This window comes from Uranotaenia lowii, chromosome 2 (assembly GCF_029784155.1).
Source record: "Uranotaenia lowii strain MFRU-FL chromosome 2, ASM2978415v1, whole genome shotgun sequence".
NCBI lineage: Eukaryota > Metazoa > Arthropoda > Insecta > Diptera > Culicidae > Uranotaenia > Uranotaenia lowii.
In genome coordinates this window covers 185,616,462-185,636,561 of record NC_073692.1, presented here as the reverse complement: position 1 = coordinate 185,636,561, position 20,100 = coordinate 185,616,462, and the positions used below count along the sequence as shown (strand labels likewise).

At 34.0% G+C, this 20,100-nt stretch overlaps 1 protein-coding gene across 1 annotated transcript in view; it reads right to left on the bottom strand.

Annotated features, from left to right (window-relative positions):
* Positions 1–17,338, bottom strand: part of LOC129748424 (guanylate cyclase 32E) — a 65,799-nt gene extending 48,461 nt beyond the window's left edge. The window contains exons 1-3 of the mRNA XM_055743046.1: positions 16,915–17,338; positions 12,812–13,470; positions 5,311–5,441 (exon numbers count right to left, since the gene is read on the bottom strand). Coding sequence (XP_055599021.1) covers positions 5,311–5,441; positions 12,812–13,189 — 509 coding nt within the window. The 5' untranslated portion in view covers positions 13,190–13,470; positions 16,915–17,338. The remainder of the gene's footprint in view (positions 1–5,310; positions 5,442–12,811; positions 13,471–16,914) is intronic.
* Between the last annotated feature and the right edge of the window lie 2,762 nt (positions 17,339–20,100).

The window sequence follows — 20,100 nt, the reverse complement described above, 5'->3', positions numbered from 1 at the left end:
AATTGATTATTTTTTTCAATATTTTTCAATTATTTTTCCTATTAAGGGGAATGTGATATGTTCCATATATTTAAAACCAGTACAGAAATTTATTGAACTACTTTGAATTTGATTTAAAAATCGATTTCTTCGCTGTTCAGGAATTGATACTTTGGGCCTTGGAGTTACATTGATCAGTCTCAATTTTTACGGGTTTAACGTAAATAGTTTAAGCTTCAAAATACAAATGAAATTTTACCTTCACACATTCCCCTAGGTTCTCCCACTATTTCTATTTATATTTTTTCTTCAAAGTTAGTCATTTGATACGATTCCTATCCATTTGTCCAATAAGGGCTTACTCTTGGAAAATGTCCTTTCTTTTTAAATATCAGGAATTTATCATTAAATGACTATAAAAAATAGCACTATAAGTATACAAAGAATAAAAGTTGTTCTTTCACATTCAACCACCCGTTTGGTTCTAAATACTTGTTGATATCATCAGGAGAGCTGTTTGTTGGCGAGCTCTGGAAAAAACAATTTTACATACAAACCAAATTTTGACTATTTGATACTCAATTAAAAGGCTTTCAAACGTAGAAAAAAGTATCCAAAAATTCAAACTATAGACTAAGTTATTGATGATAATGTGGGAAAATTTATTGATGGTTAAAGTTACCCCTGTGATCAAAGTTACCCCGATTTACGGTATAATGCTTTTGTGCTCTTTGATAACTGTTTGGGGGTTTATTGCATACTCAAAGGCGCTTTTCACGTTCTTTGTAAATAACGATTTACAGATGCCTTCATAAATACGGGATAATTAGGTAAGGCAATGAACATTTTGTAAGTTGTATTTCTTGTATAAAATGTGGTAACTAATCTTCAAATACTAAAACAAACAAGTTCATTTTTCTGAGTAAATAGCTCTCATTAAAAAAGAGTACATTTCGTAAAATGTCAGAAAAAGAAGAGTACGCCCATTTTCCGATCGAAAAAGAGTACATGTACTCTTAACAGATTACGTATGGTAACCCTAAATTACATATATCGCCGAATACCGCCAAAAAACCGTTAAGCCGACTATTCGGCTCACCGAATATTTGAGCTAGGTATTCGACCGAATAGGCCGAATAGGTTGAATAGTTATTTTAAAAATTTTATACAAAAACAGACTTTTCAAATTTTTTAACTGAGGTTGGATAATTTATTAAATATCCAAAGGTAATGTTGAATCAACAAAACTTATGGTTTCAGTAAAACTTAGCTTTATACTTTGATTATCGTTTATTCCAAATTTTCTTGATTTATTCAGGCAAAAGAATTCGAGAAAAGTCAAATCTGACTGTGATGGCCACATATTTTTTTAAACTTTCTGGATTTTATCCGGGTTTATTCAAATTTTTTGCTAAATCAAATTAAAAAAAAATCAAATATGAATCTCCTTGAAAATTTTCAAATTTTCTATTGCAGAACGTTTTTTTTAGAGTGAATTAATTCATAAGATACGATTTGAACATTGCTGTTGTAATCCGATGAAACCTTAAAATTTCGAGTAATTTTAGTTTTTTCCAATTGTATGTTTCAGAATAATGCCTATGTTTTGGTTCAGATTTTCCCTTTTTTACAAGTTTTTTAAAAAATCTTTCAGACCCGGCCTTGTAGATAAGTGTTGTAGAAAGTATTGTATGCTTAAGGTTAAAGATCATCGTTCTTTTTTCGATATAAAGAAGCAATATCTTAACATCTGTTTTGACATGTTTTGTCCCAGATTTCACTGGAATCAAATTTTTTTTGTGATAAACGTCCTTGAAGCAAGAAGCCATCTGATGTCCTTTCAGCTAATGGTGACATTTTGAAAATGAAAGAGAACTCTTCTCAAAAAGATCTGATACATCTGGTTGGATTTAATCGACTTAAATAAATCAGGTACATTTGAATGGCGGAAATTTAAGATTTCTATTAGAAATTGCAGTATTTATGTTGAAAGCTCAACAGAATATTCGACGGAATATTCGTTTGGCCAAATAGTTGAAAAGGTCAATATTCGGTATTCGGCCGTTCGCCGAATACCACTATTCGGTACATCTCTAATTACTTCGAAATGATGAAAACCATTCTCTTTTTTTTGGATATGTTGATTTATTATCCAATTCGTCAATCGGCTGTATGCGCAAATTACCCGCTATAAGCATTTAGAAACACTTCCCTCTATGTATTTTTGTTATCCTTTTTCTAGCTTTGTTATGTTTCTATTGTTTCCCTTCATTCAATCTCAATATATAATTTTCCTTTTTGATTCCTCTTTTTAATATGTTTTTGTCTTGTTTTACATTTTTCACTTGATGCACCTTGAATTATCCTGTTTAATCTTGTTTTATATATTTTATCTTAAATTAGTAGAAATTGTTTTGTCTATTTTTGTCCAATTGATCCTTGATTTATCGTTTGTTTTGTTTTCATTTGTTTTATCCTAACTCATCTTATTCTATCTAGACAAAAACTTTTGATACGAGATGTTAAGGTATTTCAAATTCGAGCAGGCTCAATGGAAATACATGTGCGAGAAAATGATCTTTTACACGTGCTGTTATTATTTTAGTGACATTGAAAATCATGACGGTGGAAAATCGATAACAAAAAAAACCACCTCTCTGCTGACAATCCATTCTTAGAACTTCAAAGGATTCAAATAGTCAGATGAAGGATGGAATAGATATCTTCACCGACTATGTAGTATCCAAAAAGTTCTTCGATTGAGCTAGTAGAATTTTTCTTCCTTAGCAGTAATTTTCATTTCTTTCGATGCACTGCCGTTCTAAGCAAAATTGTCCCATGTGGAAAAACGTGCAAACGAGAAAAACGCGATTGAAATATCAGCTATATTTCCAATTTTTCTCTAAAACTAAAAATTCACCGACAGTTTTTTCGTAGTGAACAGTTCAAGTTAATCATTTTTCAATGTTTTCTGCCAAAAAAATTACATTTCCTACAAAAAATTAGAGCCAAAAATGCTCCGTGTGACACTTTTGCATAGAATCAGAACCCATGCCGATGCTAGTTCTACGAAAAACTGTCACACGGCTACAATTTTTCTATCATTTTAAAAGCTTGCGTAGTTTATTTTTTTCCCAAAAACTCATGCTAAACCGTGATTTGAGAAAAACGTTCCTCTTTGTTTATAAAAATGTATAGTTGAGTATGGATCTTGTAAGTAGTGCCTACCGAAAAGTGTTTAGTGAAAATTTCTCTGAATAAAACACTCAAGGCTTCTCGCTCCTCCTCTGCCCTCTATTTTAGTGTTCTTTTCAGTGAATAACATTAAATTCAACAGTTTGAACTCATCTTAAGACAATTTTTTAATAAAATTTGCATTCATAGAATTTTCTCTAGTGTGACATTCTTGCGTAGAACTATCAACATAGAGACAACCACCTTGATGAAAATTTCGTATAAGTTCAGAACAAAGTATACTTGTTTGTGTTTTTATTTGAAAGTTAACACTAAAAGAGACCGTTTCCAACAAAAAAGTGAAAATGACCCAAAAAGTCACATGGGACATTCTTGCTTAGAAAGGCAGTGCAGGTGCATAAAGTTTACCATAACATTTTCATACCGAAGTTTGTAAGAATTATTTAAAAAAAATTGCTTATTTAAGAACGCGTAACATTTTTCATATGTTTTATTTAAAGATTATTATTCTGAACATTTAATAAATACAATAAACACTTAATAAATAAAATAAACAGATTATCTTAATGACAAAACGAATTATGTGTTACCTTTAGAATTTCTACTGACACCAGCAATTCATATTCTTCAGTCAGGACTTTCGTTTATTTTTTATGAATGAAACTTTTGACATGTGTTTGCTTTAAAGTTGTCAAATGTTTCTTCACCACGAACCATACGGAAAATTAATGACTCAAGCAGGAGATCTTAATTTTCCTTGGACCCAACCACACACATCGTAGCCTTTTTTATTTCACAACATGCTGCTGTCGTGGAGAGCAACGTTAAAAATAATTTTATGACAATCAATCTCGCACCCGCACCCACATCAAAGATGTCACAAAAATGTCGGATGAATCGAGATTGTTTACCTTTTTCTAAACAGAATCTTAAAGGTCGAACTTTTTGTGGCTGGCAAAATGTTCGAAACCATGAAATAATTACAAAACTTATTGTTACAGTTTAACCGCAATTGTATACTATATTAATTTTTAAAAAAAATCCGGAAATAATATTCCATCAATCAATCAGTTTTAGCGTGAATTAATTAGCAAAACTTTGCCAAAATTGAATGGAAAGATGAAAGCTCAGAGCTTTCCGGACTTTACATTTGGGGAAACGGGAAACAAAGAATCAATAACTTGTATCATGTGCAGCACGTGATTTTTTTCATATTTTGATTCACCGAATTCAATCGGTCGAACACTTTATAATGTTTTTTTTTCGGTCAAGAAAAGATTCTGGACTGGATTTGTAGTTTGATTTGAAGTACTTCGTGAAATAATTTAATTCTAACAATCGAAAACTAAATGTTCCATAAAAGATTTCCAAATTATATAGTGCCAATTTGTATTTTCTATGAATTTTTATGGAGATCTTGAAGACCACTGAAGGTTTATTTAAAAGATTTTTTTTATACTTGAGACATATTATGATTGTCAATGGATCAAAGCGTTTATCTTTTTAATCGCAGCAGATGTTCTCATTGTATTATCTAAATCTACTTCTAAATTCTTTGATTTTTATTTCTTTCTCGGGATAAATTTTTTGAAGCATTTTTTAGATCGCATTGAATTAGTTTAAAGATTCTCAGTTTTTTTTCTTACAAAACATAAACCCAACAGAACTCCCATGATTTAATAGCTGAACCTTTTCGCCCGAAAGTTTCCTTGTCAACGCTTTAAATGTTTCCTTTTTTGTCAGCGCATGAGGAAAAAATCGCCTATAACTAATGGATCATGTGAGGAAGTTTTTTCCCGTTTCCGGTTTTGGTGAGAAATATGAAATATGTTCACCGGCAGTTCACAAACCAAGACGGGCCAGGATTTTGTACCTTCCTACCGTTTGATATGAAATCATACACACATAAAAGATATTTCCAGGGCGATGACGTCCAGAATGATGGTTTTTTGCGTACCCATCCTTCATATCGTATAGAAAAACCTATAGCTTTTATGCCAGTGCTTATTGTTATTTCTTGTTTTGATAACGAAAAAATCCTGTATTTTAGAATATCTTGTACGTTTAAAATATAATTCGTTTTAGGGAGTAGAAATTTAAGAAAAAAAACACAAACCTTCTTTAAGCTAAACTTACCGTATGGCGTAGGATTTCAACGATTTCTGGGCCCCGATATCAACCGGCTTCAGTTTGATTGTTTTTCCCGGAAGCAGATTAGTGTCGTTGTTGATGTTTTCGATTGCCAACAGTAGCGCCCCAAGAATCACCTTAAAATTAACCGAAGAGATAATAATTTAGATTAATGAGCGTCTGTCTTCGTTTGAGATTGAGTTTGGAATCTTATAGACGGCTAATAACAGATATGCTGTTTTTCATATTTTCTTGAAATGACTAGCGCGAAACAAATATCTGGCGTTTGAATTAATCCATAACCTCTACTTATCAATTCTATTGTGAGTTGATAATTCCCTCAGAGCAACACAACAATTTCATAAAAATACAAGCAAAGTTTTAGATAAGTTAATTAGATACTGACTAATTTGTAGATGAAGAAAACCTTACCCTTAAATCGTCAATCGCGATTACCAAAAGTTTTTTTTTCCAAGAAAGTAAAGGTGTAGAATTTATGTAAATTTGTTCCGATTCAAAATCATAAGAGATCTGCAATGTTTATCTCAACGCCCTAAATATGAAGGCCTAGTTTTAATGTGTACAAAACTAATTCAAGGTATACAAAAGTTCCAAACTGGGGCCACATTATACTAGAAAGTTCAATTACAGTTTTATTGGAAAGTACTGAGAATATCGTTTTGAAATAAGCACATAAAACGCACATAAATATGGCCGTAGCTCGGTCAGATGAATTATATGATTTTCAAATTTTATGATTTGAAAATTTTCTAATCGCACTCGATTCGGTTCGGCCGTAACAGAGTATTTTGGACGCTTATTACTTCTCTCAATAAGAACTAGGCTTCAGGGAAACTGAAACTTTTTTCAATTCCCTTGGTTTTTTTTTACTCAGCTCATTTTGAATGCTTCTTTTTAAATATTTAAATGACACTTTACTTCCGTGTTCCATGGAAGGTTACTCAAAATTTATGTTGACTCTTATAAATTTATTTATTTATTTAAGAAATGAAAAAATAATCATTTTCATATACAGTGAGCGAAATAAGAATAGCACCACTATGTGTTTTGCTTGTTAAAATATGAATGATTGAAAATTGCGAAAATTTTCTTCCACGGTTTGTTCTTATTATTATTATTATTATTATTATTATTATTATTATTATTATTATTTATTACAAATCAACGGAACACATATTGGTCCAAATGATGACTTAAAATTAATATAAAAAGAGTACTAAGTCTAATTACAGGGTTCTCAATACACTTAAAACTTTAGTACGGAAAACATCTCTCGAAACGTCGAAATCGAAGTGCTCAGAAAAACGGTTGAATGTTTTCATTACACCGATGATAGCGCTATTAGCTCCATAATTGTTCGAACGAATGGGAACATACAATCGAAGATCTTGATTTCTAAGCCCACGGGGTCGCACACTTAGAGGAATGGCTTCTAGGAGCGTGGGGCTGTCAATTCGCGATGTCAAGAGATCGGCGACGAAGGAAGCTCGTGTTGCGTTTCTGCGGGCTTGAAGAGTGTCAATGTTTATGAGACGGCATCGATGTTCATAGCTTGGCAAGTGAAACGGGTCTTGCCAAGGCAGGTGTCTAAGGGCGAACCGCAGGAAGCGCCGCTGTATAGTCTCGATCCGTTCGGCCCCATTCTGGTAGTAGGGACACCAAACAGCTGATGCATACTCAAGGATAGAGCGAACAATACTGCAATACAAACTTTTCAGGCAATACACATCCTTGAAGTCCTTGGACACTCGAAATAAGAATCCGAGACTTCTCGAGGCTTTGTCGACAACGTAGTTTGTGTGTGTCCTGAATTCCAGCTTCCGGTCTAGAATTACACCCAGATCATTGATGTGTTCTACGCGTGCGATTGGCTCATCTCCGAGGAAGTACTCAGCGGAAAAAGGCTTATGAAAACTCTTATTTCAAACAAATTCCAGCGTTTGAATCCTATAACATGTCCGCTCGTGGCATGGTCCTAAGAATATTAAAGTATGTATTTGATGGTTGTTTTGTTAAAATGTAATGATTTATCAAAATTCTGCTCCTGTGGGAAAATAACAACAATTTTCAAAACGAAAACTTTGTTGTTCCCTGTTGTTTAAAGCCTAAAATGAGTAACCTTGTATATACCCTTCGCAACCTACGATCGATACTAAGCGATTATACTTTAACTTCAATCTCATGATGGTTTTACTTCGTTTTTGTCATATTTTTCGAGCAGAAATTTCATTGAAAACGCTTTAAAGTGGCTAAAAAATAATCAAGATTGGTCAATTTTGAAGCAGCTGTTTCCACTAAATTAGCTTCAGTTTCTTTTCAAAGAGAAGTATTGGACCGAAAATAAGCAGAAATTGAAGGAGAATGATGTAGCCACCTAAAATTTGAATGAGACAAAGTATAAGTTGAAAAAACTGATCAATATCATGACTGAAAAAAGTGTGCGCCGGCCGATGGGAGGTACCAAGAATAAAGTAGAAATTTTTCTTACAAAAAACGATAAATATATTTTTTCAATTTTTTCATGAATTATCATAAGATTACCTTTATTTCCTTCATAGACAGTATTTGGATCAAACGAATGGTTTTTGAGATACACCCATTTTTAACTGTCCCATTTCTAAAAGAACTAAGCTTTAAATAATGCAATCCATGTTTAGATATTTCTAGAAAAAAAGATTCTAATTCACTTTAATCATTCAGGGTTACTGATTTTGAACGACAGAAAAATGTACGAAATGAAAATAGAGGACATTCCGAGCATTTATCCTGTTTTTTACAATCATTCCTAATGTTATCTTATATTGCTTTCGAAAGGTGAGGATTGCAATTTATTGCAGCTATCATTTGCTCACCAAGATTTTTCTATGCCACGAACTTTTGGTATAGCAATTAACTTTTATTTTTTTAATTTTATTCTGATTTGATTCCCCTGGTCGAATGTACATACAATACTGGACAAAATAATGTGCACACTCGCTGTTACAATTTTCAGATCACTGTATCTTTTGTCACTTAAGGAATATCTATTCCAAATATTCAGTTGAACTATAGTATTTTTTATGCACTATCTTATTGGTGAAGAAATTTTTTCAAAAAATTTAATTTGAAACACAGTTTTCCTTTAGACAAAATATAGTACGCACTCTTAACAGCCTTAATAGATCGCAATTTTCATGTTTAGAAAATTGTTCCTTCTTCTTATAAGTCGAAAAGAATTCAATTTCTTGTAAAACCTGTTCATGTATTCGTAAATTTCAAGCTTAAATTCGTCCGAAATTGCTTGAAAATACGCTTAAAATGAACCATGAGTACGAATTATAAGAAAAAGGCTAAAACCGTACGCGATTCAGGATTATAGAGGCAGCAGGCGGAAGTCTACAATCAGAAATAACCATTGAATTTCTTGAGAAGTGGCTAAAAATTCTTTCGCCACTTCGAATATTTCAACATTTTAAATCAAGGTACCTACTGCTCTTTGGGAACATCATTTGGTTATTCTTTATTTAAAAGTTTCTCGTAAAAAGTCGCCCATACTCAAGCTCGCATTTTGAGTATCAAAAGCACAAATTTACTATTGTGGCTTCAGATAATCTGTTTCTAAAATTTTACGAGCTTGTCAATGTTTTTTTAGCGAGTTTGAGGTGTATGATGCGCCTGAAACGAACATCTTAATTTGAATACATCATGCAACACCTCGCCAGGCACTCAGCTTCCCATGCCCCAATTCCTTTAATTTTCTTTAAAAAATCATGAACTGGTACAAAAACCATTACCAGGCTCAGTTCAACAGAAGAATTAAAAATGATGTTGATTTTTCAGTACAAAAAAATTCAATTTTCCCATACAAACCTAAAAGATAAAATTTACTCATGTAAACGTTACTTAAAAATTTTGCAAAAAATCAATGATGAGTTTTGAACCAAAACGAAGCTTTTTAGATCCCAAGGTTTGAGAAATTCAAAATGACCCCAAATAGACTCAGTCTAAAATGAATATGTATATTAATTCTGTTTTTGATATGTCAAATACACTAACACCCTTATTCTCGTTTTCGATCGAATGACATTCGTTCGAAAGTTTTGCCATTTTGCATTCTTGTTTTCGTTCGAACGAATGAGAACAGTTCGATCTTTCGAACATAGTTCGTACGAACGAAACTTTGCATTCCCGTTTTCGTTCGAACGTATTTCTTCTATGGGCCGACAAACGCGAGTCTGATACTGCGAATCATGAACGTTTGAAGAGAAATAATGAAATTTTATACCGATTTTGTAAAACCAAAATTGTTGTGAGTTAAAAATAAGAAATCGATGCTGCGAACTAAGGGTGATTGTGAATTTTAAGAAGGTTGTGGTTCACAATAATAAAATTTATGTGGCTCAAATAGGCATATCAATTGATTGTTTTGGAACTGGAGTTTAAATAAAATAAGTTTTTATTCCCCATTTTTAAAATTTTATTTTTTATCGACTTGTGGTCGGTTTCCAAATTTTCACTCCGGGTGGGGGAGCTTTACAGCACTATCATCTGGAATTGAGGACACCTTTTTGAAACCGGAAACACATCGATCTTCTAGGGCACAATTTATCGGCAGGCGTTCGTTTCTGCTGCTGATGACGATGTCGGAATCAGCCCCGGCTACTGTGGATGTTCTTTGCTTACCGTTGTTTTGCTTCAAAACTCACCGGATGAGCACGACCTTGATCCACTGTTCATCTCTTGGGTTGTGTCCCATAAAAATTCTCTGGTTCTGGACGATGAATTTTCTCAAGACACAAAAAAAAACAAATTTTAATTCCAATATTTACGTTTGGAACTGTCATTTTCAATCAGGTTGCTGCCCAACAATTTCGAAGTTCATCAGGCAACACCAAAATTGAACGTATCACGTTCGTACGAAAACAAGAATACCTTTTTCGAATTCGTTCGAAAGTATCCGTTCGAACGAAAGCGAGATACGCCGTAAACGAGAATAAGGGTGTAAATCAAAGTCATTGAAAGTTAAACATTCTGATGTTGAATTTGAAAACATATTTTTTTATTGCTCATACCTTCGAACTTCAAATTTATAAGATTTCCTGTTTTACTTCGCTACCTTATTCCGCATAGAGCATGCTTCAGGCAGAACCCCTCACAAAAATTTGAAGATCGATCTTCCATAGATCGATTATTATGCTTCAATTTTCAAGGTTGATTGATCCTGCAACCATTCAGCTGAATCGATCTTGGGAATCGATCTATTTTAGAAGAACTTGAACTTACAATCCATTTTTTATCGTTTTCCAATCGTTTGATGACCTGTCCAATCACCCCACGGATCCCCAATAATAGAGTTAAGCTATTATGAATCTATGGATAAAATTTAAAACAAAGCGACACATTTGAACAACTTACCTCCTGCCATTTTACTTATCTTGATACCAAGAAAGGCTAAGGGGATTTTGAACAGGCCCACAAATCAGCGCTAAGAATTTCTCTGGTCGCAGCATGCCAAAATTTGCTATAACTTAGCGATCGCCCATATCTAAATATCATATTGTTCCACACCAGCATCACTTATTCAAAATCACATTCAAAATACTTATTTCAATGTTTATGATTTGAACTTGATTGTTATAATTCTTCATTAAAATTATCCGAAGAACTAGGCCAACAAACACTCAATGTGTAAAAATTGCGGTCCCGGCTCATTTCTTACACCAAAATGTTTTTGATCAAACGAACCATTTTTGGTACACATAACCTCCGCTATCACGTCGGAACTTGAGAGATCTATAAGGGGTTACATCTCAGCGACATTATGGACAACTTGTTCGAAAAGTTCATTTAGTTTTTAGATGCATCAATTTTAAATCCACGATATACACGAATCTAACTTCAATTGCACAGGAGAAACACTATTCACATCACTTGTTGCACTAGCAATCTACCCACAAGACGTTCCAACCACTTCCGGTGATCAGTGTTTCAGTAGGCATCCGGTCACTCGTACAATGGAACAAATTTTCGAACAATTATTCAAAAAAATTCTATCAAAAACAATCGAATAACACAAATTTTTACGGACCTGAAAAAACTCGTGTGCCTACTTCGCCCAAAATTTCTACTAGGGGAAAGGTTTCCTAAATGGGCCTATCGGGTTAAATGACCCTACGGCTGTTTGGCGAAATGGCTGACTAGACAGCTTATCTGACCAATGCATTTTGAGGGTGATACGCTTAGAACATAAGGCAAGAAAGAATTCTATGAATTTATAAACTTAAAAAATTTTAAAAAATCATACAATGTTTTGATACATTTTGATGCAATATTTCGACTTTTAAAAATAATACGTAAAGAAGTTTATAACAAAAGTTAGGATGGTTTTTGTTTCTTACTCAAATGAATTTAAGAAATTAAACATATTTCAGCTTTTGTGGACGTTTAATAATAATTATATAGTGGAATAATAGAGTGTTTTTGTATGCCCCCATCATGTTTGTAAAATGCCTCCATCCTAAAATAACAGGTTAAATAGAATAAATAAATGATTTTTATCACCGAACCTTCAAATCTAAGCTCTGAATGACATCTTAAGAATGAATTGAAGATCTAAAGACAGATTTGATAAAGTTTTTCTCATGTATGAACTTCCTCCATAGTATGGCAACCCTAACTTTTGTTTTATTCCAGAAAATTATAATATACATAGATTTTTATAAAACTTCAGCTTTGTCGTACGGAAATTATAACTTTCTAGCAGTTTCAATGAAATTATACGGGAATATTGCCCAAAAAACAGAAATTTTGTTTAAAACATAAATAGGCGCATTTAGCCCGCACGGTTTGAGGTTCGGCATTTTAGACAACACTTACAATAAAATCGTTTTCTTGGAAACAGAAGAAAATTTTAACATAAAAATTACTCCATTGTATAGAAAACAGATGCCTGCACAAGTGTATATAGTTTTTGTACACATATTCGACGTGATATTTGAGAAAATCAGTGTTCTGCTTAATAGGCGCATATAGCCCGCTCCTCCCCTATTAATATAAATATTTTCAATAGATTCCCCTATTTGGGACAAAAGAAAAACGATTTGAACATTTCCATAGCAACTGCGTACTTTATTTTGTCCAGTACCTACTGTATATTCTAAAACTTCTCTAAGTTGGAAAATCATCACCAAACGCAAACTTCTAAACACTATTCTCCAATTTAGTTGTTATAGCGGAAAGAAACGAAAATTTTAATTGTGTAGTTCATGTTAGTGACAATGTATGTAGGTAGATCGATGTAGTTTGGAAACTAAGACTTATTTATTTTTATATCAATAAAGATGCAGATAGAAATTTTCTACAGCTAAGTATATTATTCAGGAATCATTTTCTAGAATTATCTTCAAGCTAATAGGAAAAACAACATGTATAGTATTTCTTTTTTTTTTAAAAAAAAAAAGGAGAAAACTTTGATATCCAACTAATTAACGAGCAACCAGTAACTAACCTTCGAATGAACATAGCCAGCAAGAAATCCGATTGGCACTTCCGTCTCGCGATATGACGCTCTGCTTCCTCTGCCACTCCTTGAGGCAGCCATCGGGGACCAACTAGTGCCATTACCGGTAAACGACGCCCGGTCTCCAGATCCACCCACACCTGCTACTGCTCCTCCTCCTCCTCCTCCTCCCCCAGCTGGTAGGCAATCGCACAAGCCAGCGTGGGGTCGCCTCAGGAAGTTAAACGATGAAGACGACACCCCGATGATGGACATTTGCAGCCACGGCAATTTGGCCAACAGCATCATCACAAGCAGCACGAATCTTCGTCCCTGCCGGGCACACTTCTTCGGTTGACACTTCTTCTTCTTCTTGATTGGTTCCATTTCAATATTGGGCACTTTGGGTTCGGGCAGGGGGTCCTCACACACAACTAGTCTTTCTCTTCTTCACCGGGTACGACGGACGAAATCGAGTGTGGGATTTCCTCGTCGTGAGATCCTCAAGGGATCACTGAACTGATGGTGTGTGTCATTACTTTTATTTTCCCTCCTCGGTTGGGCCCATCAGGACTGAATCGTAACACAATTTCATCTGTTTGTAAGATGTAGCTAATTGATTTCCGTTTGCCGTAAAGAATCGATGACGGGTTGGTTAACATAACAATCTGGTATTGATTTTGGGGAAAAAATTAATATACGTTTCTCTAGGGTAAATAAACCGCAATCGAATTTCCCAGAATGATGAATAACCAATGGAATAATTGGAAGAGGTAATTCTCGCCTTCTGACTTTCGATTCTGACGAAACGTTACACATTATATATCGAAAATACTTCGTTATTTTTACTGATCACCTGACCAATTGATGGAAAACCGAAGGTTGGTTCCACGTCACGTTAATTTCACCACACTGTCACAAATTATGGTTCGATTCACATTGAAAATCTAAATTCATCAATAAGTTCTGACCACAAAATAATTGATATGCGTATTATTATTAACCTAGTTATTATTTCTCGTGTAATCAAACTGCAACGAAAGTAAGTGGTTCACCTCGAATGGATAGTGTTTTAATTTTCAATTCAATAATATAAAGTACTCATTTAGATTTTTTTAAACAAATGTCAATAAATTTGTGTTGCGTTTAAAAAAAATATTAAAAATAAGCTTTATGTTAGTTGACAGAAATAATGAACTCTTAACTTTTAATCTTTCAAGTTTAATTTTCATATAGATTTGATAATGAAGACAAAAATAGACAATCAAAATTTTGTGCATTTATTTCATCCGGATAGGTCTTATAAGTACAGATTTTAGAAAATGCAAGAAATTGTAATGTAAAATTTATTAATAGAAAAGAAAATCAAAATGATTAGGTTTTCCTATTTTAAACTATGTTAAGACTCCTGCAAAAATTGACTTCTGGCTCCCATTTTTTATTTGTATTTCATGGGTCACAAGCATTAGTGAAAAGTTTTTTTTCTATTTATTCGTGACACTTTACAAACGTTTTAGCAATCAGTGTCTATCAGTGTAAAATATGAGATGATTTGATTGATTCCTGAGTTAGTGCAACGATTATAAATTTTGTATGGAAATTTGTAGGGAAAAGACATTTTGGTATGTTAGTTCATTCAGTCAATTCCAATAAGCTTGAAATAAAACATTTCTTCAATTATTGTTTCTGCCCATTCCTAAGCTTTCTATGCAAATTAGTATTATTGGAAGCTAATCAATTCCTGAAAATAGTTACAACCATATCCGAATAATAATTCTGATTCAATAAAATGCAGTTAAAATGGCAGGTTTTTCTAGCTAGCGTTTTGCTTAATTTCATGGAATATTTTTTTCAAGGACCTTGAAACAAAAAAAAAACTATTGGCTATGTTACCTTAGTATTTTTTCCAATTTTTTTCTTCATCTTATAACGGTTAACAAAATTTCAAATTAACTGCTAAATTTCCAAAAAATTGTTTTGAAAAATAATTCAAATCGATTTTTTTTTGCGGAACAAGTTGGATTCGTGCTTTGTTAATATAATATTGAGTGCTAGAACAAAGATTCATTTTTGATAAAGTTTTGAGCAGTGAAAAGCTTTCCATTAGGATTTTTTTAATATTTCAAAATATTTTTTTAAAATCGAAGGAAAATTATCAATTTAGAATCAGGAAAAATCATTCTAATAAAACTTTACTTTAATAATACAAAGCTAATACATATCTGAAAATTAAATTTAAATTTGCAATTCAAATTCTCTTTTTTTTCTTTTGTTCACAGCTGGTTTATTGAGAATTTTTAAACTTTATGAAGTCATATCAGATGTCTAAAGCTAACCTCATTTTAAAATCTAAAGAAGTGCTGTTTTCACTTGCGTTAACAAGGAATTCATGACTTCTTGCAAAAAAAAAGAATTCTGGTTCTGAATCACAGTAAAGATTCTCTTTCGCGAGTTTTTTTCGCCCTCAATTTTCCATCATTCAAATTTGAATTATGAACTTAAAATTAATAACCTATATTATGAAATTCAAAAACAAAAATTTAAATTTCAGATCTGATTTTATTAGATTCTTTTTGAAATGTATCACATCATACGTTCATGTTATGGATGACCATGAAAAAATACAAGTACTGCCAAACAGAAATCGAATATAAAATATTCATAGTAAGAGTTTAAATTTGAAAAATTCTTCTCAAGAGTTTTCAGCAACAATGAATCGAAAAAAGAGATTCTGTGTTATGACTATTGCGTTCCCTTTGAGTTTTTAGAGCCAAAAAGTAACAAAAATATGATGGAATTAGTGTTGACGATAGAGATTCAAATTCTTCTCCAGAACCCTAAATCTGCATTCAAAACTATAACACAAGGTAGCAAAATTCACATTTTCTGAAGTTAAATTTGAAAACTAATTTCGACTTATTTAGGAGCACTAAATGCAAATTTAAATTTTTAATCAGCTTTTGTTTCCGGTAAAAATTTTGAAAATACAAGGTTCATTGAAAAAATTTGGGCAATTTTTAGCAAAAGTGTAAAATATCAAAAAGATATAGAAAAAAAGGTTTTAACTTAATGATCAATTTTCATGAAGACTGTGAGAAATTTACCATGAGAAAAAATTAGTATGTAGTAGAAGTAAGCATGTTTCCTCATTTTGTAAAATACGAAGATTATCTAGACGAAATCTGTATTGTTTTTTCCGAGAATTTTTCACTTTTTGGCATTCTTCACTCTAATCTGTATCGTGGAATAGAGGATGATGAATAGATTTTACATATTTTTTGTTTTTTCGTGTAGGTTAGTTACTTCATCAATTATCATTGATCGATTTCACTCTAAAATGCTTGGTTTTAAAATTACAAAATGCTAGAAATTAAGAAGGGAGAGAAAAAATCTGACAAAAGTTGCGAGTTCGGGTCGCAAAAATCTTCCAAAATCAGTTTGCCTCGGTTTTAATTTTTCCCTGTGAATTAAAACTATCCCCTTATCATTTCACTATTTTTTCGGCAACAAGGCAATCTATCATGGTAAACCGTCAGAAGATCATTCAGTGATTTTAATTCCCAACACTCCTGGATTTCAAGATCTACAACAATTATGTCACCGATACTGCTTTCGGTTCATCCACACAATAATATTGACATTTTAAGTTAAAATTTAGCTTAAGGTTAGATATTCTGAATCTGAAAGCAGCACCTTATTGCTAAAGGCCATCCTGCAACACATCTCTTAGTCCAGAATAAGAAGTTTCAAAATATTCTATAGGATCGATCTGTATTCAAAGTTAAGAATTCAAAATAAATTCAAATACCAGAATTTGATTCCTACTGTTTAAAATTTCAATCCTCCAGCGTCAAGAATTTTAGAAGAGAAGAAAATTAAAAAAAACATAGGTAATAGATTAACATGAATTCACTGTAATCCCGTTTTGTACGATACACTTCCAGTGAATAGATACTCCGTATTGGAAGCATTCGATATTCCCAAGCATACTGGACGTCTTCAATTACAGCTTAATGTATGCACTTTTAAATCCCAACCGTTTTAATTGACACCACACACACCATGGATTCTTCAGAACTGCTTCTGCATATCAATTCCAATTTCCTTCTCACCATGCTTGATTTTTCCTAGTTTATTTTATTCTTTCGCCCAGTTACGTTGTTTTCATTAGATTTGTAGAGATCGGAATTTAATTCCAGTCACCATCGCTAGCATTTTGTTTCTTCTGTAACTATAAACACATTGTATCCAGTAAATTTGAGATGAGAGCTTGAGCCCTCCTGTCGGGCACAACGAGACACAATTAATGGCAAAGTTATTGGTTTTCCAAAACTTTGTCAACAGAACCATACAAACATATCCGTCATCAAACTGTCGTTTCACTTTCACTTTTCTGTTAAATAAAACAATCATCAGTGGTGGTAGGGGAATTCCCAAAAGATATGTACCACACCTTCCTCTCCTTAACCATTTCACTCGCGGAACCGTTAGACTAGACTGACCGGACGAATTTTCCCGGACAGCTTATACCGGAGCTATAGTTCCGAAAGAACTGCGGCGGAAAATATCCGTTACTTGTTGCTTTATATACTTGTTGAACGTTCAAGCTTCGAGGAAAAGGTTTCCGGTTTTCCACGGTATCGACGACGACGACAACGGTTTCCCATCATTTCATTCATCATTCGGTTTGACACGAGAACGGAAGAGATTTCCTTTTCGGCGCGGAACCTATCGTTCCAGGAGCGTAGGAGGATGGTAAATGTTTCGTTTCCTCAGTTTGAAACATCAAATCGCGGCCCAAAGTTTGGGATCACCAAATAATAAAAATTAAGAATTTTGTAAGGCCATATCTAAACCATCTTGAAAGATGTTAAATTGGACTAAGTCGATTTGGAGTCAATTTTGAATTTCTCTATCCCTGGAATCTAAAAAGCTTCGTTTTGGTCCAAAACTCATCCATGTTTTTTTGCAGAATTTTTAAGTAACGTTTACATGAGTAAATTTGAACTTTTAGGTTTGTATAGAAAAATTGAATATTTTGTACCGAAAAATCAACATCATTTTTGTTTCTTCTGTGAAACCGAGTCAGCTGATGCTATTTGTGCCAATTTTTTCATTCTTTAAATGTAATTTTCCGCTGAACAACTTTGTCGAAGACAGTAACTTCGTATCTTATAAGGCTAAAAAATAATTAGCTGTTTAACAGAGGTACACAGAAAAATTTTTTGACTATCACGTGTCACTGAAAACTGCAACCTTTAAAATAAATCACCTGTAATAAACAAAACCTGTAATTTTAAGTTCTTTTCCTTGAAAGTTAACGAAGATTCATTTATTATTACTGCAAATGTCCTGTAAAAAAGTTGTACACTAAAAATTAAATGTCACGTTATTATGTTTTCGACCTGTAAAATCACAGTAAAGTCCTGCTCCTTTTTGTTACAGGACATTTGTGTAATTTTACAAAAAATAATTTTTGCTGTGTATGTCTTTTTGCATTGATAAACAATAAATTCATAAAACATCACTGCTTGAGCCTCGTGAAGAACTGCACGAAAAGTAATGATCATCGTTCTTTTTGACAACTTATTTGAAGATATGTTGTTCAAATTTGACCTTGTTCTAATTCGTTATCAAATAAGAAATTCCAATTTCATTGGCACCTGTTACGACATGTTTTGTCCCAGATTACACTGGAATTGTTTCTCATCGCCCTAAAAGCGACAAGTGATCGGATGTTTTCTCGGTAAGTGACAAAATTCTGAAAATCATCCGACCTTTCAATGGAATCTGCTGAAATTAAAAAGAACTTTTGAAAACTTGAATAGACGAGAAACCCATACGTGAAGAAGATCTTTTGAATTATTTTTCATAAAGGGTGATACGGTCAAAATTTGGTAAATATCAACTTGACGTATTTCTTTCAATTTTGCATTTAGGAAACCTGAACACCCCTCATTTTGAAGGTGTGTGTATGTGTAGAATGTTGCTCCTATTTTGATTTTGGAATTCACTCTTCAGTTGTCAAAATGCCGTCCAAGGAAGAAGAACAGCGTATCAAAATTTGGCTCGCGCATCGCGAAAATTCGAACTACTCGCACGCAAAGCTGGCAAAATCGCTAAAAATTGTCAAATCAACCGTTACAAATGTAATTAAAGTGTTTAGGGAACGTTTGTCGACAGCCAGGAAGTCTGGATCGCGGGGAAATTGAAAACCGGAAGCCGCTGAGACGACAAAGAGAGTTGCCGGTAGTTTCAAGCGAAACCCTAACCTCTCTCTCCGAGATGCCGCAAATAAGCTGGGTGTATCGTCTACAACCGTGCATTTGCTAAAAAATAAGCCCGACTATCGACTTACAAGAAGGTAGTGACTCCAAATCGCGATGATAAACAAAATACGACAGCCAAAGCGCGATCCCGGAGGCTGTACACGACGATGCTGACGAAGTTTGACTGCGTGGTAATGGACGACGAAACCTACGTCAAAGCCGACTACAAGCAACTTCCGGGACAGATGTTTTATACGGCAAAAGGAAGGGCAAAGGTAGCAGATATTTTCAAGCACATGAAACTGTCAAAGTTCGCGAAGAAATATTTGGTTTGGCAAGCCATCTGTACCTGTGGCTTGAAAAGCAGCATTTTCATAGCTTCCGGGACTGTCAACAAAGAAATTTACGTGAAAGAGTGTTTAAATAAACGTCTGCTGCCTTTCTTGAAGAAACATGGTTGTTCCGTACTGTTTTTGCCGGATTTGGCATCTTGCCATTACGGTAAAAAGGCCATGGTCGTGCCATCTACCAGAGCTGCGGCAACACACACGAGCTTGGAACAGCTTTTATAGTGATGGGAAAGATGCGAAAGCGCGTGATCGGGTGGTGGCCGATCAACTCACGAATGTGCCGGTTGAGAATCAAGGGCCGGTTCTTCAACATCAGCATCATCAACGTGCACAGTCCTCACTTTGGAAGTACCGATGACGACAAAGACGAATTTTACGCGCAGCTGGAGCGTGAATACGACCGTTGCCCAAAACATGATATCAAGATCGTCATCGGGGATTTCAATGCTCAGGTCGGCCAGGAGGAGGAATTCAAACCGACAATTGGAAGGTTCAGTGCGCACCAGCTGACCAACGAAAACGGCCTCAGACTTATCGACTTCGCCGCCTCCAAACGAATGGCCGTACGTAGTACCTTTTTCCAGCACCGCCTCCCACACAAGTACACCTGGAGATCACTGTACCAAACTCAATCACAGATCGACCACGTTTTGATCGACAGCCGGCACTTCTCGGACAT